Below are 16,477 nucleotides of genomic sequence, written 5' to 3' on the forward strand. Positions count from 1 at the left end.
AGCACAGGCTCTGGACGTACAGGCTCAGTGGCCATGGCTCACGGGCCTAGCCGCTCTGTGGCATGTGGGATCTTCCCGGACCGGGACACGAACCCGTGTCCCCTGCATCGGCAGGCGGACTCTCAACCACTGCGCCACCAGGGAAGCCCTACCCAGTTGTTTTGAAAATAACACTAGCTTAGTCAGGGACTTGATTTAAACCAGTTTTTAGCTGGATGTCTAAGTGATATCTGAATTTTGAAATCAAAGTGATTTCCTTCATGAAAGGCAAAATCAGTTTAGATATTTGCCTATTCTGAAATAGAACTCTTCCCTGCTCAAATTCCACTGTACCCCTTCTCTGTGTTAACTTGCACAGCTAATACGGTTTTGGTGGCCAAAAGAATCCAACTGTTTACAAGCCATCTCCAGAGAATCATCGGTATTGAAAAGATACTGCAACCTACTAACGATTAGACACATATATCAGCTTATCCAATTTCAAATATAAATCTAGGTTAGTATCTATTTTATAGGTTATTATTGCTCTAATGTCTCAAAATATACCAGGTCCTGAAAAGGTTTCATAATGTATACATTGTCACTATAGGTTTTAAATGATAAATGTTTTATCCCATTATTGTAGATATGGGAATTGTTAGTTTAAAGTTATAATACATTTCAACATATTAAACAGTATCAAGTTTTAAAGTATCTTTTATTTTACATTCCTTAATTATTTCATTTGCAGTCAAAATTCCCATGACTTATATAAAATAAATAACCTTAAATGAGTGATGATAAAACTTGCCTTCTTCTATGTAAGGAATATCAGGCTTCAGAGGTCAAAACCAATGAATACTTTGAATCATAACTTCAATATTACAAACAAGTTAGATGACTGTAACCTACGAATGAGATTTTTGTTTTTGTTTTTGTGTTTTTTTGCAGTACGCAGGCCTCTCACCGTTGTGGCCTCTCCCGTTGCAGAGCACAGGCTCCGGACACGCAGGCTCAGCGGTCATGGCTCATGGGCCCAGCCGCTCCGCAGCATGTGGGATCTTCCCGGACCAGGGCACGAACCCGTGTCCCCTGCATCGGCAGGCTGACTCTCCACCCACCGCGCCACCAGGGAAGTCCACGAATGAGATTTTTGAAATGAGTCATTTGGCATAAAGGAATTACTCAATAACTGGATGTTTTACATTACCTTTAAAAACATTTTTGAATGTTCATCTTCATGTAACCAGTCTTTGTACAGAGCAATCCACTGGGAAACAAGATGCAAGACCTTCCGTTTCCGACAAGGAACATCTGAGTTTTCTTCTTTGCCTTGATACTTCTTAGCAGAATAGGTGCAAATGGTTAAGGAAATTACATTGTTGCAAGTAAAAAATGTGAAGGGATCCGTTTATTCTTGCTTTCACAAACTATGCTAAGGCACATTTTCCAAAAAATCTACAAGTACCTGAATATGCAGGAAGAAAAGAATATGTGTAGGGAGAGTAAAAGGTGTGCACTGAAGAGGGTAAGCCCAGGAAAACGATTCACATAACATGGTGGCAGGCCGTGAGGATAAAGACTGGACGGCAGAACTGACAGCTGCTGACATAGCTCCACAGTCAGCATGGGTTAATGCCACCTCCAAGAGACCCTAGGTGGCCCATTAATCACAAGAGATTAAGGGGCTCCAAGAGATCTGGCCTCACTACATAGGTGGACACTGTTTCCATAAAAGTTAGATCAGAACTGGGCCAGATATACTTTGATCATCAGAAATTCACATTCTAAAGTAGCGCCAAATGAGCACAGATTTCTGGATCATAATTTGTGATATGATTCAAATGCTCACCCTAGGAATTTATGTGAAAAAAAAAAAGAAATGGATAAGTGTGCAAATGTAAGTAAAAAAGGGCTGCTAATTTTCATTTTCCCTGTAAGGGAAAAAAAATATTAAATAGGAATAACCTAAATGCTTCAACCATTGAGGACAGTTAAATAAATTACTGCATATCCATTTAAAGGGCTTTTCTATAGCCATAAAACTGATGGTCCAGCACTATATTTACTGACACAGGACATTCACAGTATACTGTTAAGTAGGAAAGCAAGTAAGAAAAGTATACGTTAGGATCACCCATTTCTATTAACTATGTTTATTTATATATTCATTACCTGGAAAGATATATACTGATAGTTAACAGTGGCTTCTTAAGGTAATGAGATTTCAGAGAACATGAATTATTTTTATTATACTTATAAGCATTTCCCAATTTGTATACAATGACTATGTATTAACTATGCTGTTAAAATTATATAAAAATAACAACCTCAAAGGCAACATGCTTAAAGCCTTAGGAATGAGACAGAAGCTTGGTGCTTTCCAAAACAACCTAGCATTTTTGCCCCCCACTCTGAGTATCTTGGACACACTGAAAAGTTAACTAGAAATAGAAAATGCTATGATACCAAACGCAGGTAGGTTTTGGGGTTACTGGACAGGATTCTGTATTCTTTAATGTTGATATATAATTGTAAAATAGGAATCAATTCTGTATCAGGCTTTGTAACTATTTTAAAACATAATTCAGTCACTGTCTCCCCAACCTGCAAAAGGACATCAAGGACTGAATGGATAAAAATGATGTGGTACGTATATACACAATGGAATACTACTATACATATATATATATATATAAAACTGAATCACTTTGCTGTACAGCAGAAATTAACACAACATTGTAAATCAAATATGCTTCAATAAAAAAATAAAATAGCAGAGAAAAGTAATAGCTAACCCTGAACATTTTAGAATGGCTATATCTGGAGAAAAAATACTTATAATCCTTGTTATGTCACCATAAAATTAAAGCAACTAACTCAGGAAAAAAAAAAGTACATCAAGGACATCTGATTTCTTTGATTTCTACCTGTGAAACAAACTCAAGCAAACACAAAAAGAATCTATTAAAGTATCTATTTCTTCTAGTTTTTCTCTTGAAAGGCATAATATAAAGATTTATCTTACATTATTTCCACTTATGCAAATGTTGTTTTCCTCTTTTCCTGTAACTATCATGGCTTGACTAATGATAAAGAAAAAACTCTTCCTTAAACATTGTGAGGCAAGACACTCGTTCGGAAACTCTGAGTGCCTTTCCTGGGCGTGGCTTTCCAGCCTTTGATCTGTTGCATCTCTTCTTGTTAGTGTATGCAATCCTAAAGCCTCCTTAACTGGTCATCAACCTTCTAATCACATCCATCACCCTAAGAGAGCATGCCCTAACAAAGCTCTGAAACGATGATATTTGACTACGGGGATAAGACCTCCCAAGTGGGGAATCCTTGTCTCCCCCGGGATACTTGCCCAGAAACACACTATCACATATGTATGTTTTCCTATCACATGGTCTGGCACTGACTGATTGTCTTCTAAGTTCAGTTATTGCCAATCCACTCAACCTCTTGACTCTGGTGTTTACCCAGCAGGCCAAATTCATTTCCAGATTCTAAAGTCTTGAGACGTAGGTTTGAAGAAAACATAATATCGACAGCACAATTTACCCACGACGTAGAACGTGAAAACAGCGGCTCTGCATTCATTTCCAGTTCCCCCTGCCTGGTCTGTTTCATTTCATCTTTTGCCTTGGCTATCATGACATGAATATTTAACACAGCCACACTCTACTGAGGGGTTGAGTAAATGAAGAAAGGCAGTTAATTCCTAATGTGAGACATCTGTCTGAGAGGAAGCCGACACAGCATCCTGAAGTTAATGAAGGATATTGCCTCAACAGCGCCTGGCACAAGTCGTCAGTTGTCATGAAGACCGTGTACGTGAGAAGGAAGTCATCAAGGAGGGTCTCTGCAAAGAAAGGAAAATAAACACAAGGTGAGCAAATCGGTGATAAGAGGGGCAGCTGCTTAGCCAAGCCCTGGAACAGTGTGCACAGAAGGAATATGACAAATGGTGGTGGCAGTGGGAGGGGTGAGGTTAGGGGAATTTTAGCCACAAGATACATTATTTAGTAAAGTTATTTTTAAAAACTCTTACATAGAATGCCTCAAGCAATGAGATTTTTTTTTTATTACAAGGCTTTCTAAACATACAAATTTGTCACCTTTTTTTCCTTCCCTAAAACATCATCTATATTTTTGGGTACAGACGTTATAGAAAACCAATGCATAAAAAAAAGTGCTTTTAAAAATAAATTTTATAAGATTTCTGAAGTATGCACTCCAGACCTACAGGGAATGACGCTTATATGTTCTAATAAATAAAGGCTTTCTAAAGCCATTTACCTAAGTCTAGGACAAGAACAACGGATAATAAAACCCAGAGGACACACGTCAGGTTCCAAGGCCATTCACCTGTATCTCTCAAAAGCATCTGTAAGAAGTTGGGAAAGTGGTGAGTGATTTTCTTACTGTTGTGAAGAGAGGCAGAACTAAGTCCAGTTAAAAATGGAAAGAGAGGGCTTCCTTGGTGGCGCAGTGGTTGAGAGTCCGCCTGCCGATGCACGGGACGTGGGTTCGTGCCCCAGTCCGGGAGGATCCCACATGCCGTGGAGCGGCTGGGCCCGTGAGCCATGGCCGCTGAGCCTGTGCGTCCGGAGCCTGTGCGCCGCGGCGCGAGAGGCCACAACAGTGAGAGGCCCGCGTACCACAAAAAAAAAAAAAGGAAAGAGAAAGCAGGTAAAATGGATCATGACATACTCCCTCCTAATTCCTTTTCTACCTCTTCAACCAACAAAAACAGGTTCCACTGTTATTGCCTCTTTGCCTGAGTGTTCTTCGAAAAGTCCAGCTTACATGTAATACGGAACTCCTGAACGGGCAAAGTGACCTCCAATAAAATTTCAAAAATGATAGAAAAGATTTACACTCAGAATGCAAAGTAGACCTTTTGCCATAGTAGTCTTTAACCAATCTCCTTACCTTGAAATTCATTTAAAAATATTATTTAATTCTTATATCATTTACATTCTGGATATCAAATTTTTAGCTATTTGAAATAGTAGAAAATTGTAAGAATAGTGAGCTTGTATCCTAAATAGCACTGATGCTCTCTTACACTACAAATGTGGAAATAGAAAGAACTGCCCAATACACAATTCTATAGCTCTATGCTGAAGATTAGAAAAATTCCAGAATTTTAGAAATAACCAGCAACGTTTCTTTAAAAGTTATCAATGCAAAACAAAAGGCCGTGTTGAAGAACACAAAATTCTGATAAAAAGCGGTTGTGAATGACACCTATAGTCCTTCATGAACTGCAGGGGTTAATTTATTTCCATGGTTTGTTTATGCTGCAAAATATCAAGACAGTTCTGATCCAAACAGGTAAGTGGCTGCAAACAGTAATAGTTGACCAAAAAAGCTTGCTTTCTAGTGGCAAGAGGCCCTTAATTAAAATGAACCAGAGGTGTTAATGAAGAGTATTAGGTAATTTTTTTCAAAGGTATTTATTTTTTTTATAATAGATAAGGATCAGTATTCATCACTAAAAAAAATTAATTCGACAAATGCCACCTAAAATGTAAATTAAGCCTAAACTTATAATGTTGTATCACACTGTAGTATGTGAACAGTCACTGGTCTAACCCACTATTACTCTGTGGAAAAGCAAGTTCTCAAACAGATGTGCTTGGGCCTTGCTGGGCACATATTAAGCCCAGTACAGGAAAACTGGGAATGTGGCTGGTTGCACAACTGAATGTGAGTGGATATGCACAGCAGAGCTGGGAGCTCTCTACTGGAGTCCCTGTTTACGAAAGTTTCCAATCTATGCACAAAAAGGCAGAAGAAGCTTTATTGTAAAATCTACCCCCAAACTAGTTAACCTGGCAGCACAAGTTAATCACTGGCATCCTAGGGAAAAATTTGGAATGTGTATGTGAAATTCTGTGTCTCTTTCATTACAGTGTTTTATTTTTTATTTAATTTTTTTTTGGCCACACCTCCAGGCTTGTGGGATCTTAATTCCCTGGCCAGGGATCGAACCCATGCCCCCTGCAGTGGAACTGCGGAGTCCTAACCACTGGACCACCAGGAATTCCCTCATTACAGTTTTTTAAATAGTTGAAATTAAGATCCAACAATGGCATAATGTCTAAACCCCTAGGATATTTTGGAATGCAACTTGAAAACTATCACTCTGGGATGCTACTAAACAGTTATGTTCACAAATTATAACATATCTCTGTACTAAACATGGTTGATGAGAATCCTTAGCTTCTCTGGTCTAATTGGAAATTAAGTCTTTTTTTGCATTCAATGTTAGATACAGGCAGCAAGGACCATAGAGCAGCCTAGAACCTAGAATTGACTTCAGGCTTTCCAATGGGCCCTTACAGATTGGAACCCACAATATACAGAAACCACTGGGCGACGGCACTGAGAATCTCAGACAATTCAGCATGTAAAATTCTTGGTCTGACACTCAGGTTCAGACTCTTTGGGATGTTCTTACACGTAGCTAATTTAGTGAGGTGGGAAGTATTTTCTAATCAAGATTTCCTCCATGAGTAGCTCAGATTAAAAAGAGCACCATTAACTTTGACAAAAGCATTCATTCCATTCTGGAAGAGCCTTAGATAATGAACTGAGTGGCTGTGAGAGTTTGGTCTGGATGGTGGCAAAACCATTTGGCATTCAATTCAATTAATCAGCTCACATAAGATAATATTTTGTTGAGGGCTTTGACCCAGAAATGCTTATTTCCCCTAAGCTACTACCATATTTAATATTCATCAGCATTTATCTAATTATCTCTCTGCCATAGAAATATTAATTAAAATAAAAACAATGATGCTACATAAAAACATCTCCAGTTAAAAACCTAATGAATAGAATAGCTAAAAATCCAATGAATAGAACAGATTCCCAATACTCCTAACTCAAATCTTTCTCTAACTACCATATTGTTCTGAAATTTTTCTGTATACAAAGAGCTTTCCTTTATTCCTTTTCAACATTGGTATTTATTTTTGGCGCATATGAAAGTAATCGAGTGATATAATCAAAACAACACACTTCAAGTAAAAGTGCATTTTATAATATCCATGCTTCAAAAAAGGCTGTCCCACTGCTATTTAGAGATATTTTTAGAACCACAATGGCTATATAAATGATCCCCTGAAGACTATTAGCCAAAAATGGCCATTTAGAAAGACTAGCAAATCCACTGGCATCCACATTAAAACACTATAATTATCTATTATATTATATACTGCTTAATTAATAGTAATTTAAGACTCTAGGTAGAAAAGCACCTTTGTGTATAAAAACATCTTTCATTTAAACACATTCATAATTGCCATACAGACTAACACTCTGAATAAAAAGATGCATTCATTTTGATTTCTAGGTTAATGAATACCTAGGTATTAATGTACCAAAAACTTTTCTTTGAAATTCTATTCTTTAAATCAATCTCTAAATCTAATCCCAAATTCTTGGCTCATCACTGACAAAAATACTCATCCATCCTTTTGGGAATACCCCTCTTCTTTCCCCAAATAACATAACATTTTGTAGTGGCTTTTTAAAATACAGGAATTACTCTTTGCAGTATAAAAGTAACATGCCAATACCTATCAGAACTGGAGGGAAAATACTATTACAGTTTTAAGAGCAATGTAACCTGAAATAAAATATATCAATATGCTGTCAAAATCTAGACTTGATAGAAATGGCTCTAAAATTCAGGTCTATAATTAGCCATAATGTTAATTAATACAGAACTTTTCCCTTTCATTTGCTACCGTTTTAAGACATAAGAAAAGAATTATGTATTTTTATTTGATTTTACTTGAATGTATTTTTCTTATACGCATAAATTAAAAGATTTTCTCACTGTCACTTTAAGTGTATCAAGCACTAAAAACTTCCATTTTATTTCTGCAAAATACAAGTGTTTCTAGAATATCCCAGAGTTGTGTCAAGGTGGAACGGTAATTGGTTTGGTACAGACTCTTTTTAAAGGTTTCTGTTATATAAATTTAATCAAATTAAAGAAAATGGTCTAAGTGTTTCCAAAAGGTCTAAGCTTAATGCCTTTTTTGCGGGGGGAGGAGGTAAAAAAAGAAAAAACAAAAACATAAAAACGAACCCGGAAGTCTAGAAATCATAATGCATATAGGGTGACTTAGAAACAATCAGAGAAATCTACCTCAGTTATTTTTCAACACTCGCCAGCAAAATGCACTGCCGTAATGAAACCACTCACCAGTTAAAGTGAATTACCAAGAAAGCAAATGAAAAGAGTTTTGACAGACAATTGCCCATAGGAGCCATTTAATCTAAGTAAGGTAATGTGAATATTCAACATTTCTCTACTAAGTCATATCCCCTAAAGTACTGTTAGTAGTTTTGCTTCACCCATATTTCTACTTGAGATGCAATGAAATTTAAGGTGCTCTAAAACATGCTCTACTTAACCTCTATTCCAAGGAGCCGAGAAAAGCTTTGTACGTGAAAGCGCCCATTTCTGGCCCTGGAATGTTACAACTTACCATTATTTTTTGAGAAGCAGTGCCAAAATGTCCATGTAATTTGATTAAGCACAAACAAAAAAAAACTTACTGTTCGTGTATGAATCACAGGTTAAAGTGCGATGCCACCAATACAAGCTCTGCTTCTTGCTCAGTGTATTTTACATTTCAAAAAGCAGTATTCATGGCCTCAAATGCAGCTGTTTACCACAGCTTTTCAATTCACTTAACTCCTGCAGACTTTTACAATTTCACCAGAGTCTTGCTTAGCCATTCTAAAACTGTCAAATCTTGATCTAGTTTTATTTTTAGATATTGGTTGTACAAGAAAGGCTTATTCATTCAATGCTGTTTCTACATCAAACCTGAAAAGTCATCCCTTTAATGACAGGAACTTACGATACGGATTGCGTGGCACTCTTCCAATGATGAAATCCGTTTTCATTTTAACTTGTAAAATATGGTTCTGGAATCCCACCATATTTCTTTAGGAAAGAGTGATTTGCATACAGCAGGTTTTATGTTCTTGGCCAAGTTTAATTGCACATGCTGCCTTTTAAAAATGGCACTAGAAGCAGCATGGAGTATTAACAGCAGCATTTTTATCTTCTCCACACAGAGAAAGGGTCAGTTTTCAGGTCACTCTTGTTACAGAGTGGACGGGCCCCATGAGCTCCTGCTGTCCCAGCCCCAATCAGCTGCTCTCAAGTGTCCAGGCACACTTCATGTATCTGCCAAGTCCGCTGGGAAGCTCAGAACACAGTGTAAAGCATGCAAAGGGAGTCAGAGAGCTGGATTCCTACCTGGGTAGCCTTGAGCAGAGTACCTAATCTCTCTGGGCCTTAGTTAAATCAGCCGCCGTGAAGTGGATGTCACATCCACACCTAGCAGAGTTGTAGCTGAGTTAAATAGGACAGCTAATGCACCTGGCAAAGAATCTGGCATATATCAAGCACGGAATAAATACTACCTGTTCTTTATTCTCCTAAAATTATTTATGTCTGTCCTCTCCCAGTTCTCCAAGTGCTACCAGTCAGCCAACCAAAACTGTGTATTGGGGAATGACTATACATAAGGCATTTGTTGAGGCACTAGGGGTTGACACAGGGAAGCACAACGCTGGTCCGTGGCTTCAGGCTCATAATGAGAAAGGGAGCTGAGACGTGTATCCCCATGGGATGAACTAAGTAAGGTAACACGGCAACTGAGCAACACCAAGCACAGATGTCACAGGGGGTGAAGGAGAGACTCCACAGGCCAGGGAAGGTTGCACCAAACAGGTGGCGTGTGAGACGACCTCCGAACTTCTGAGCAGAACTGGCGGAGAAAGAGGTGAAGGATGTAAGCAAAGGAGTGGGTAATGGGTGTGTGCCTGTGGCTGAGTCACAAACCTGTGGCCTTTGAGCCTTGTTTTGCCCTTAAAGATGTTTTCTGTTAGATGACAATATTTAAAAATCAGAGATCTGGCAACACCACGTCCATATCTCAGATGGCAACCGTGGTTTAGACCTGAGTTGCGCTCTTTACGCAGGGTGCCCTCCCCAGTTTAGCAACAGTTCTGCTCTGGTTGGCTTCATTCGTTCACATGAACTGTCTGGGGACACGCGAGTATGTAAGTCTCAGTCTATGGTACAGTTGTGAAACAGTAATGGAAGAGGTCACATGGTGTAACTGAAAAGTAGAAAAGTAAGTTGGAGCCAATTCCTGGAGTGTTTTTGAGCTCTGGACTAAGGAGCCTGGGGCTCGTTCTATAGGAAAAGGGAAGTGAACGAAGACTTTCAAGGTGAGAAGTGACAAGAGATGCAGATTACACCTGCTGCATCCCGGAAGTCCAACGGGATACAGGAAGAATAAGGAGAGGGAGGATGAGTTTACTTTTAAACGCACTGAGCTTGGGTTCCCTAGGCTACTTTAAATGGAACTACTGAGCAAAATTATCGAAGACCAGAGTTTGCTAAAGAAGGCTAGATGAAGATGGGAGCAACTGTATAAAGAGAGTGCTTGGGAACAACATGAATTCTCAGTGACAATCCTAGGAAGATGTAAGCAGGAGGTTGAGGGTTGAGCTAGGGTGGATGTTCATATTTGGGCAATGGCGGGAGAAAGATGAGTTTAAGAAGAGAAGAAATTGGAGAAGCGGGAGACATAAATGTGATAGAAGCCAACAAGAAAGGACTGGAAAAGAGAGCAGATCATAAGAGTCAAAAGTTGTTGGAAGGAGGTCCATGAGACAGAGCATTCAAAGGCCACTGGATGTGGTGTGTGATGGTCCCTGGTGTGCTGGCTTTAGAGAGATGCCCCTTAAGTGGTAGAGGCATACTCTTGATAGACTGAAGAGAACTAAGGATATTGTTGACACTCAGCTCTCATGCCATCTAGCACGCTGTTTCTCCCCAAAGACTCTTCTTGTGGTTGTGTAGCTCACTGATCAGTAACGGCAGGTGCTCTCACAAAGAGCCAGGAAGACAAATTTCTTCATGATCAATGCAAGTATCATTTTACTTAACAATATAGATGAGAACATGGGAATTGTCATGGGTATGAAGCTTTCAATACCAACCTGCCAGCATCTACCAATAAAATATCCAAAAAAAAATTAATATCCGGTTTGAAGATTCGCTCAGTTTAACATAATCGACCTGAGTTGCTGCATCTTGTATGATTAACATCACACATGCATTCTTAAGCTACAAACTGTGCTCCTAAGTGCCTGTCAATTAAATATTCTAAAATGTCATGAAACAAAGAAAAATTAAATCTTAAATCACCCAATCCAAAAATGGGCAGAAGATCCAAACAGACATTCCTCCAAAGAAGATATACAGACGGCCAACAGACACGTGACAGGATGCTCATCATCACTAATCATCAGGAAATGCAAATCAAAACTACAGTGAGGTATCACCTCACACCAGTCAGAATGGCCATCATCAAAACGTCTACCAACAGTAAATGCTGGAGAGGGTGTGGAGAAAAGGGAACCCTCTTGCAGTGTTGGTGGGAATGTAAACTGATACAGCCACTATGGAGAACAGTATGGAGGGTGTTTAAAAAACTAAAAATAGAACTACCATATGACCCAGCAAGCCCATTCCTGGGCATATACCCCGAGAAAACCATAATTCAAAAAGAGTCATGTACCAAAATATTCACTGCAGCTCTATTTACAGTAGCCAGGACATGGAAGCAACCCAAGTGTCCATCAACAGATGAATGGATAAAGAAGATGTGGCACATATATACAATGGAATATTACTCAGCCGTACAAAGAAATGAAACTGAGTTATTTGTAGTGAGGTGGATGGACCTAGAGTCTGTCATACAGAATGAAGTAAGTCAGAAAGAGAAAAACAAATACTGTATGCTAACACATATATATGGAATCTAAAAAAAAAAAAAAATTGGTTCTGATGAACCTAGGGGCAGGACAGGAATAAAGACGCAGACATAGAGAGTGGACTTGAGGACACGGGGAGGGGGAATAGTAAGCTGTGATGAAGTGAGAGAGTGGCATGGACATATATACACTACAGAATGTAAAATAGATAGTGGGAAGCAGCTGCATCGCACAGGGAGGTCAGCTCGGTGCTTTGTGACCACCTACAGGGGTAGGATAGGGAAGGTGGGAGGGAGACGCAAGAGGGAGGGGATATGGGGAAATGTACACATATAGCTGATTCACTTTGTTACACAGCAGAAACTAATGCAACACTGTAAAGCAATTATACTCCAATAAAGATGTTAAAAAAATTCTTATATCAGAAGTCTCAGGCATGGTTATTCCAAGCAATAACTCTAATACTTGACTCAACTTAAAACAAGGTATGATATTTTTATCTCCTGAGCACTAAGAAGAATCTCTATTGTCAGCTTTCTTTCAAAACTTGAAATATATCACCATTCTGAGTGTTAATTTTTTTTTCCCTTGGTCATTGTGAATCATTAGTGCTGAATTTCAGACAAGTAAAATTTTATTTATTTACTAATTTACTTTTGTTTCTGGTTAAAAGAAATTTTATGGACACTAGAGAGAAGTTATTTTAAATAAAGTTTAGCAATGGATAGTCAATTGCCTATTTTAAACCTAAGAATTAAAAATCTATTCTGCAAGCTTACTCATTTAAAGGAAACACAACTAAGGCTCTTTCTAAGCAATGTGGCACAAGATCTTACACAAACTGAACACTTCCGATACAAGAAAATTTACTTTAATGTACTGCCTGTGTTTGAAAACATTTCTAGAAAAAGTATTTCAACCAGTGACTGACAGCAGACATGCCTCTGTGTCTGGTTTCCAGAACAGTCATTAGAATTCTTTCTTTCCAATATCACATGGCTGCTATCTTTCTCACACAGGTGGAAGGGAGACTTGTGGTTTAGGGTCACAAAGAAAGGTTTGGTTGAAACGGATGACCAAACACCTGTTACTTAGGGCTGAGCACAGGGCTCTCCGCTCTGGTGAAGACAAAGTTGTAAGATAAAGTCTCAGCTTTTGCAAGGATTTGGAATTTGACTGGTGAGATCGTTAAAGGACCACAACGGGCAGTCTACAAGCTCCAGCCTGATGAATATTCCATCCATGTGAATGTCTGAGCGAAACTCCATACCCCATCCCTGCCCACCACTGCCACCCAGCACACATGTTTTAGCCCCAGAGAGCCCCAAACCATGCTTTGAACCACACCTATTCCTTACCGTGCCCCAGGAAGCCAGTGGTAGCTTCAGTAGGTGATGGGGAAACGTCGGCTGGTGGGGGGGAAGACAGTAGCTAGTCTGTATGAAAATAACCATACCAGCCAACCTTTATGGACCACATATTGTGGGCTGTACCACAAGCGTCACCCACATGATCTGAGTTCCTCAAAACCACCTTAGAAGGTAGGTCTTATCTTTAGCAGGATGATGACACTGAGACTGAGATAAGTACAGAGAATAACCACCGGGTTAATGTCGGAAGGGGCCTAGGTCCCAAGGCGTGCTGAGCCACAGCAATGGCTCTCACTGCACAATGTTCTCCTGAGGGTGTGGATACAAACCGTCCATGTCAGGGATGAGAGGAAAGGAAGTACAGGAAAGTCATGGAATCCTGGGTTTGGACAGGGAAAAGCATCCTAGATACGGGAACTTGGTCTTTTTACTGGCCTTGAATTGCCAAAGATGGCCCTATGGCGTCTTTTTCCACCTGTGCGCATGCTACAGTTCCTTTATTCCTACTCAAATTTTGTTATTTTGTTTTTATTTTCTAGCAAACACCTGGCAATAGCAAACAGCTATAAGAGATCAGCCAATTTACTTTTCTAAAAATGGAAATGACAATCACATGGAAGGATTCAGACAGTCCACAGATTCATAATGTTTTTAAGATATTTTAACGATCAATTATACATATTTATATTTTTAAGAATTGAAATGTAAAGGCAGAAAGGAAAACAATTTTTTTAAAAGGTCAAACCATAAAACCCTTTTCTTCTATATAAACTTCTCCGTATTAGACACAGTAAATACTGAAAACCATTAGTCACATTACATTTTGTTCACTCTTTCCCAAATCACAAGAAGTGACTTGCATGTCTAAGTCTTGGCTATACCTCACCTCAGTTATCACCTGTCAGCCCAACATCTGGATCAAAAGACCATTAAACATGTACCAACTGTCACTGGCCAAGATATTTTTGCCTTTTGGCTAAAGGCGCTCATACATATCCCTTGTCTCAAATGGTTCTAAGAAGTCAGTTTTGTTTTACATTAAATGTACTACTTACAAGCCTACGAACATCCTTAAGCCTTTCCGTTAGCATGATTCACGGTGATTTGGCTCACACAGGTATGTAATGGGTACATATGAGTTCTGAAATATCACCAAGAGTACAATAATATAATTATATAAAATTGTATACTATAACCTACTCTTAAAAGAACAAATTTAATTTGTGATATTGTTAAAAAAACTTCTTCAAAGCCATATGACATGAACTATTTCTTGGTATATGTCAAATTTATTTTATGAAAAATATTTCTAACGCCTGGAAGGGAGAATTTTGGAGTGAAAAATGCAGAATTCTCTAGCATGAATTCAGGGGCTCAAATCACACAAGAAAGGTACTTACCGGTGAGTAAACCTTGAGAATTAAGAATACATGAGATTATCTAATGTATAGCACAGGGAACTACATTCAATATCCTGTGATAAACCATAATGGAAAAGAATGTGTGTATAACTGAGTCACCGTGCTGTGCAGCAGAGGTTGGCACAACATTGAAAATCAACTATACATCAATTAAAAAAAAGAATACATGAGATTAGTGTCAACAGTCACTTGTTGAGAAGCATGTAAGACTTCATCCAAACCACTTTATAGGCTTTTAAAAAGTGATTATACAGCACTTTAAATTACAATGTGTTTGTATTACTTTGAAGGGACAGAAATACATAATTATGGCCTCGGGTCTAAAGTATCAAAACAAATTAACATAAGCTTCCATTCATAAAATTTCATGCTATTTTCCTCTTCTTTAGGAACCAAAGTTTGATTTTTCTTGGGCATACTGCTCTCCAGATAGCTTAAAACCAAACCAAACAATACATTTCCCAGTCTTACTTGTAAGCCAGATGTGGCCACAACTAAGTTTTGGTCCATGAGAAAGAAGCAGAAGCCAGGTGTGATGAACAGGTATGTTCTTAACTAGCTCCATCCTGCTACCTGGACTGTGATGCTATATTCACTTTGGTTCGTGGGATGCAGGTCAGACTCTAGGGACACTGGAGCAAAGAGCCGGAAGGAACCTCACTCCTGGCTGATTTCAGAGGGGCCTCACCAGCTCTGGACTGCACTTCTTTATTTTTATTTTCACATGAGAGAGAAGTATACGTATACCTGTTTATGTCACTGTTTGAGATTTTCTGTTGTATGCAGCCATGCCTAATCACAAATAATATATACACACAGAAAATTTTCAGGAACTCAAACACATGATCGGTAATGTGGTCTTGTTCTCAAGTTTCTCAGCTATCATAAGCAGGAAACGTACATTTAAGGAGAGATGAGTGTTGTGAATTTATCCTGACCTCATTACTGTGGATTTGTAGAATGTGCTGATGAAGACACATTTCCCTTTTATGTTTTTGATTATTTTTTAAAAGAACAAACAACCTCCCCAGAAGACTGTCAAATAGTGTAAACTGTCATAATAATTCTGAGATACGCACTCACAGCATGCCGATCAGCACTGGCAGAACTTGAGCTTACTACAATCTTTCTACAAAAGTCATCAGTGGTAAATGAAAACGACTTTGCAATGCCTTCAAATTCAGATCAAACTGAACTAAGACACAAGGAGTCACATTTCGTACGTTCAATTCTTGGGAAAAGATCCAAAATTAGGATGAAAATATCTTCACCCTGTTCTTTTCTTTCTTAACAAAATCATGACACTGGATTTATGATATCTATAAGCCTGCTACACAAAAACAAACTATGTGATATCAAGCAAGACAGGAAGAAAATGTGGGGGGAAAACCTAATTTGCTCTATGTACTCTGTAAATCTTTCTTCATAACAAGTCTATTTAAGGCGCATTCAAAGGGATGTAGCAAGAAGGAAAACACCAGATGCTTTAATATTAGAACTACCATCATGAGCCCTGATATATACAGCCACTCACCTAAAACCCTGTTCACTTTTAGACTGAGAATTTAGGTAGAAATATCCAACCAGGCATGAGATGGGCAATTTTAACTGATGCTTTTCATCTTCACACTAAGTGAAGCCCATTTACAGGATTAAAAGATTTAAAACTTAGAAGACTGACCAAGTATCCTGAATGCTGAAAAGAAGGATAAGTCTGAAGCAGGAAAGGATACAGGATGGCTCTGAAAGTAATTTTCTGTCGCTATTTAGATTACAGCAAGATATTCTGGGGATTACAACAAGGTATTTTAGTTTTCCACCACACTTTCCCTTCACACATACCTACCAATTCTGTCTAATTTCATATTTATTTCT

General features: G+C 38.6%; 1 protein-coding gene across 5 annotated transcripts in view; it reads right to left on the bottom strand.

The window, feature by feature from the left end:
* The window catches only part of RAPGEF5 (Rap guanine nucleotide exchange factor 5), a 181,087-nt gene that overhangs the window by 44,538 nt on the left and 120,072 nt on the right, over window positions 1-16,477 (bottom strand). For 4 of the 5 annotated variants that reach the window (XM_032643882.1, XM_032643883.1, XM_032643884.1 and 1 more), the window contains 2 exons: window positions 3,766-3,844; window positions 1,190-1,334 (listed from right to left, as the gene is read on the bottom strand). In XM_032643882.1, the coding sequence (XP_032499773.1) occupies window positions 1,190-1,334; window positions 3,766-3,844 (224 nt within the window). Of the gene's footprint in view, window positions 1-1,189; window positions 1,335-3,765; window positions 3,845-4,407; window positions 4,430-16,477 lie in introns of those variants that run through there. The other variant, XM_032643886.1, reaches the window with a different exon arrangement.

The sequence above is a fragment of the Phocoena sinus genome, chromosome 9 (assembly GCF_008692025.1).
Source record: "Phocoena sinus isolate mPhoSin1 chromosome 9, mPhoSin1.pri, whole genome shotgun sequence".
Lineage (NCBI taxonomy): Eukaryota > Metazoa > Chordata > Mammalia > Artiodactyla > Phocoenidae > Phocoena > Phocoena sinus.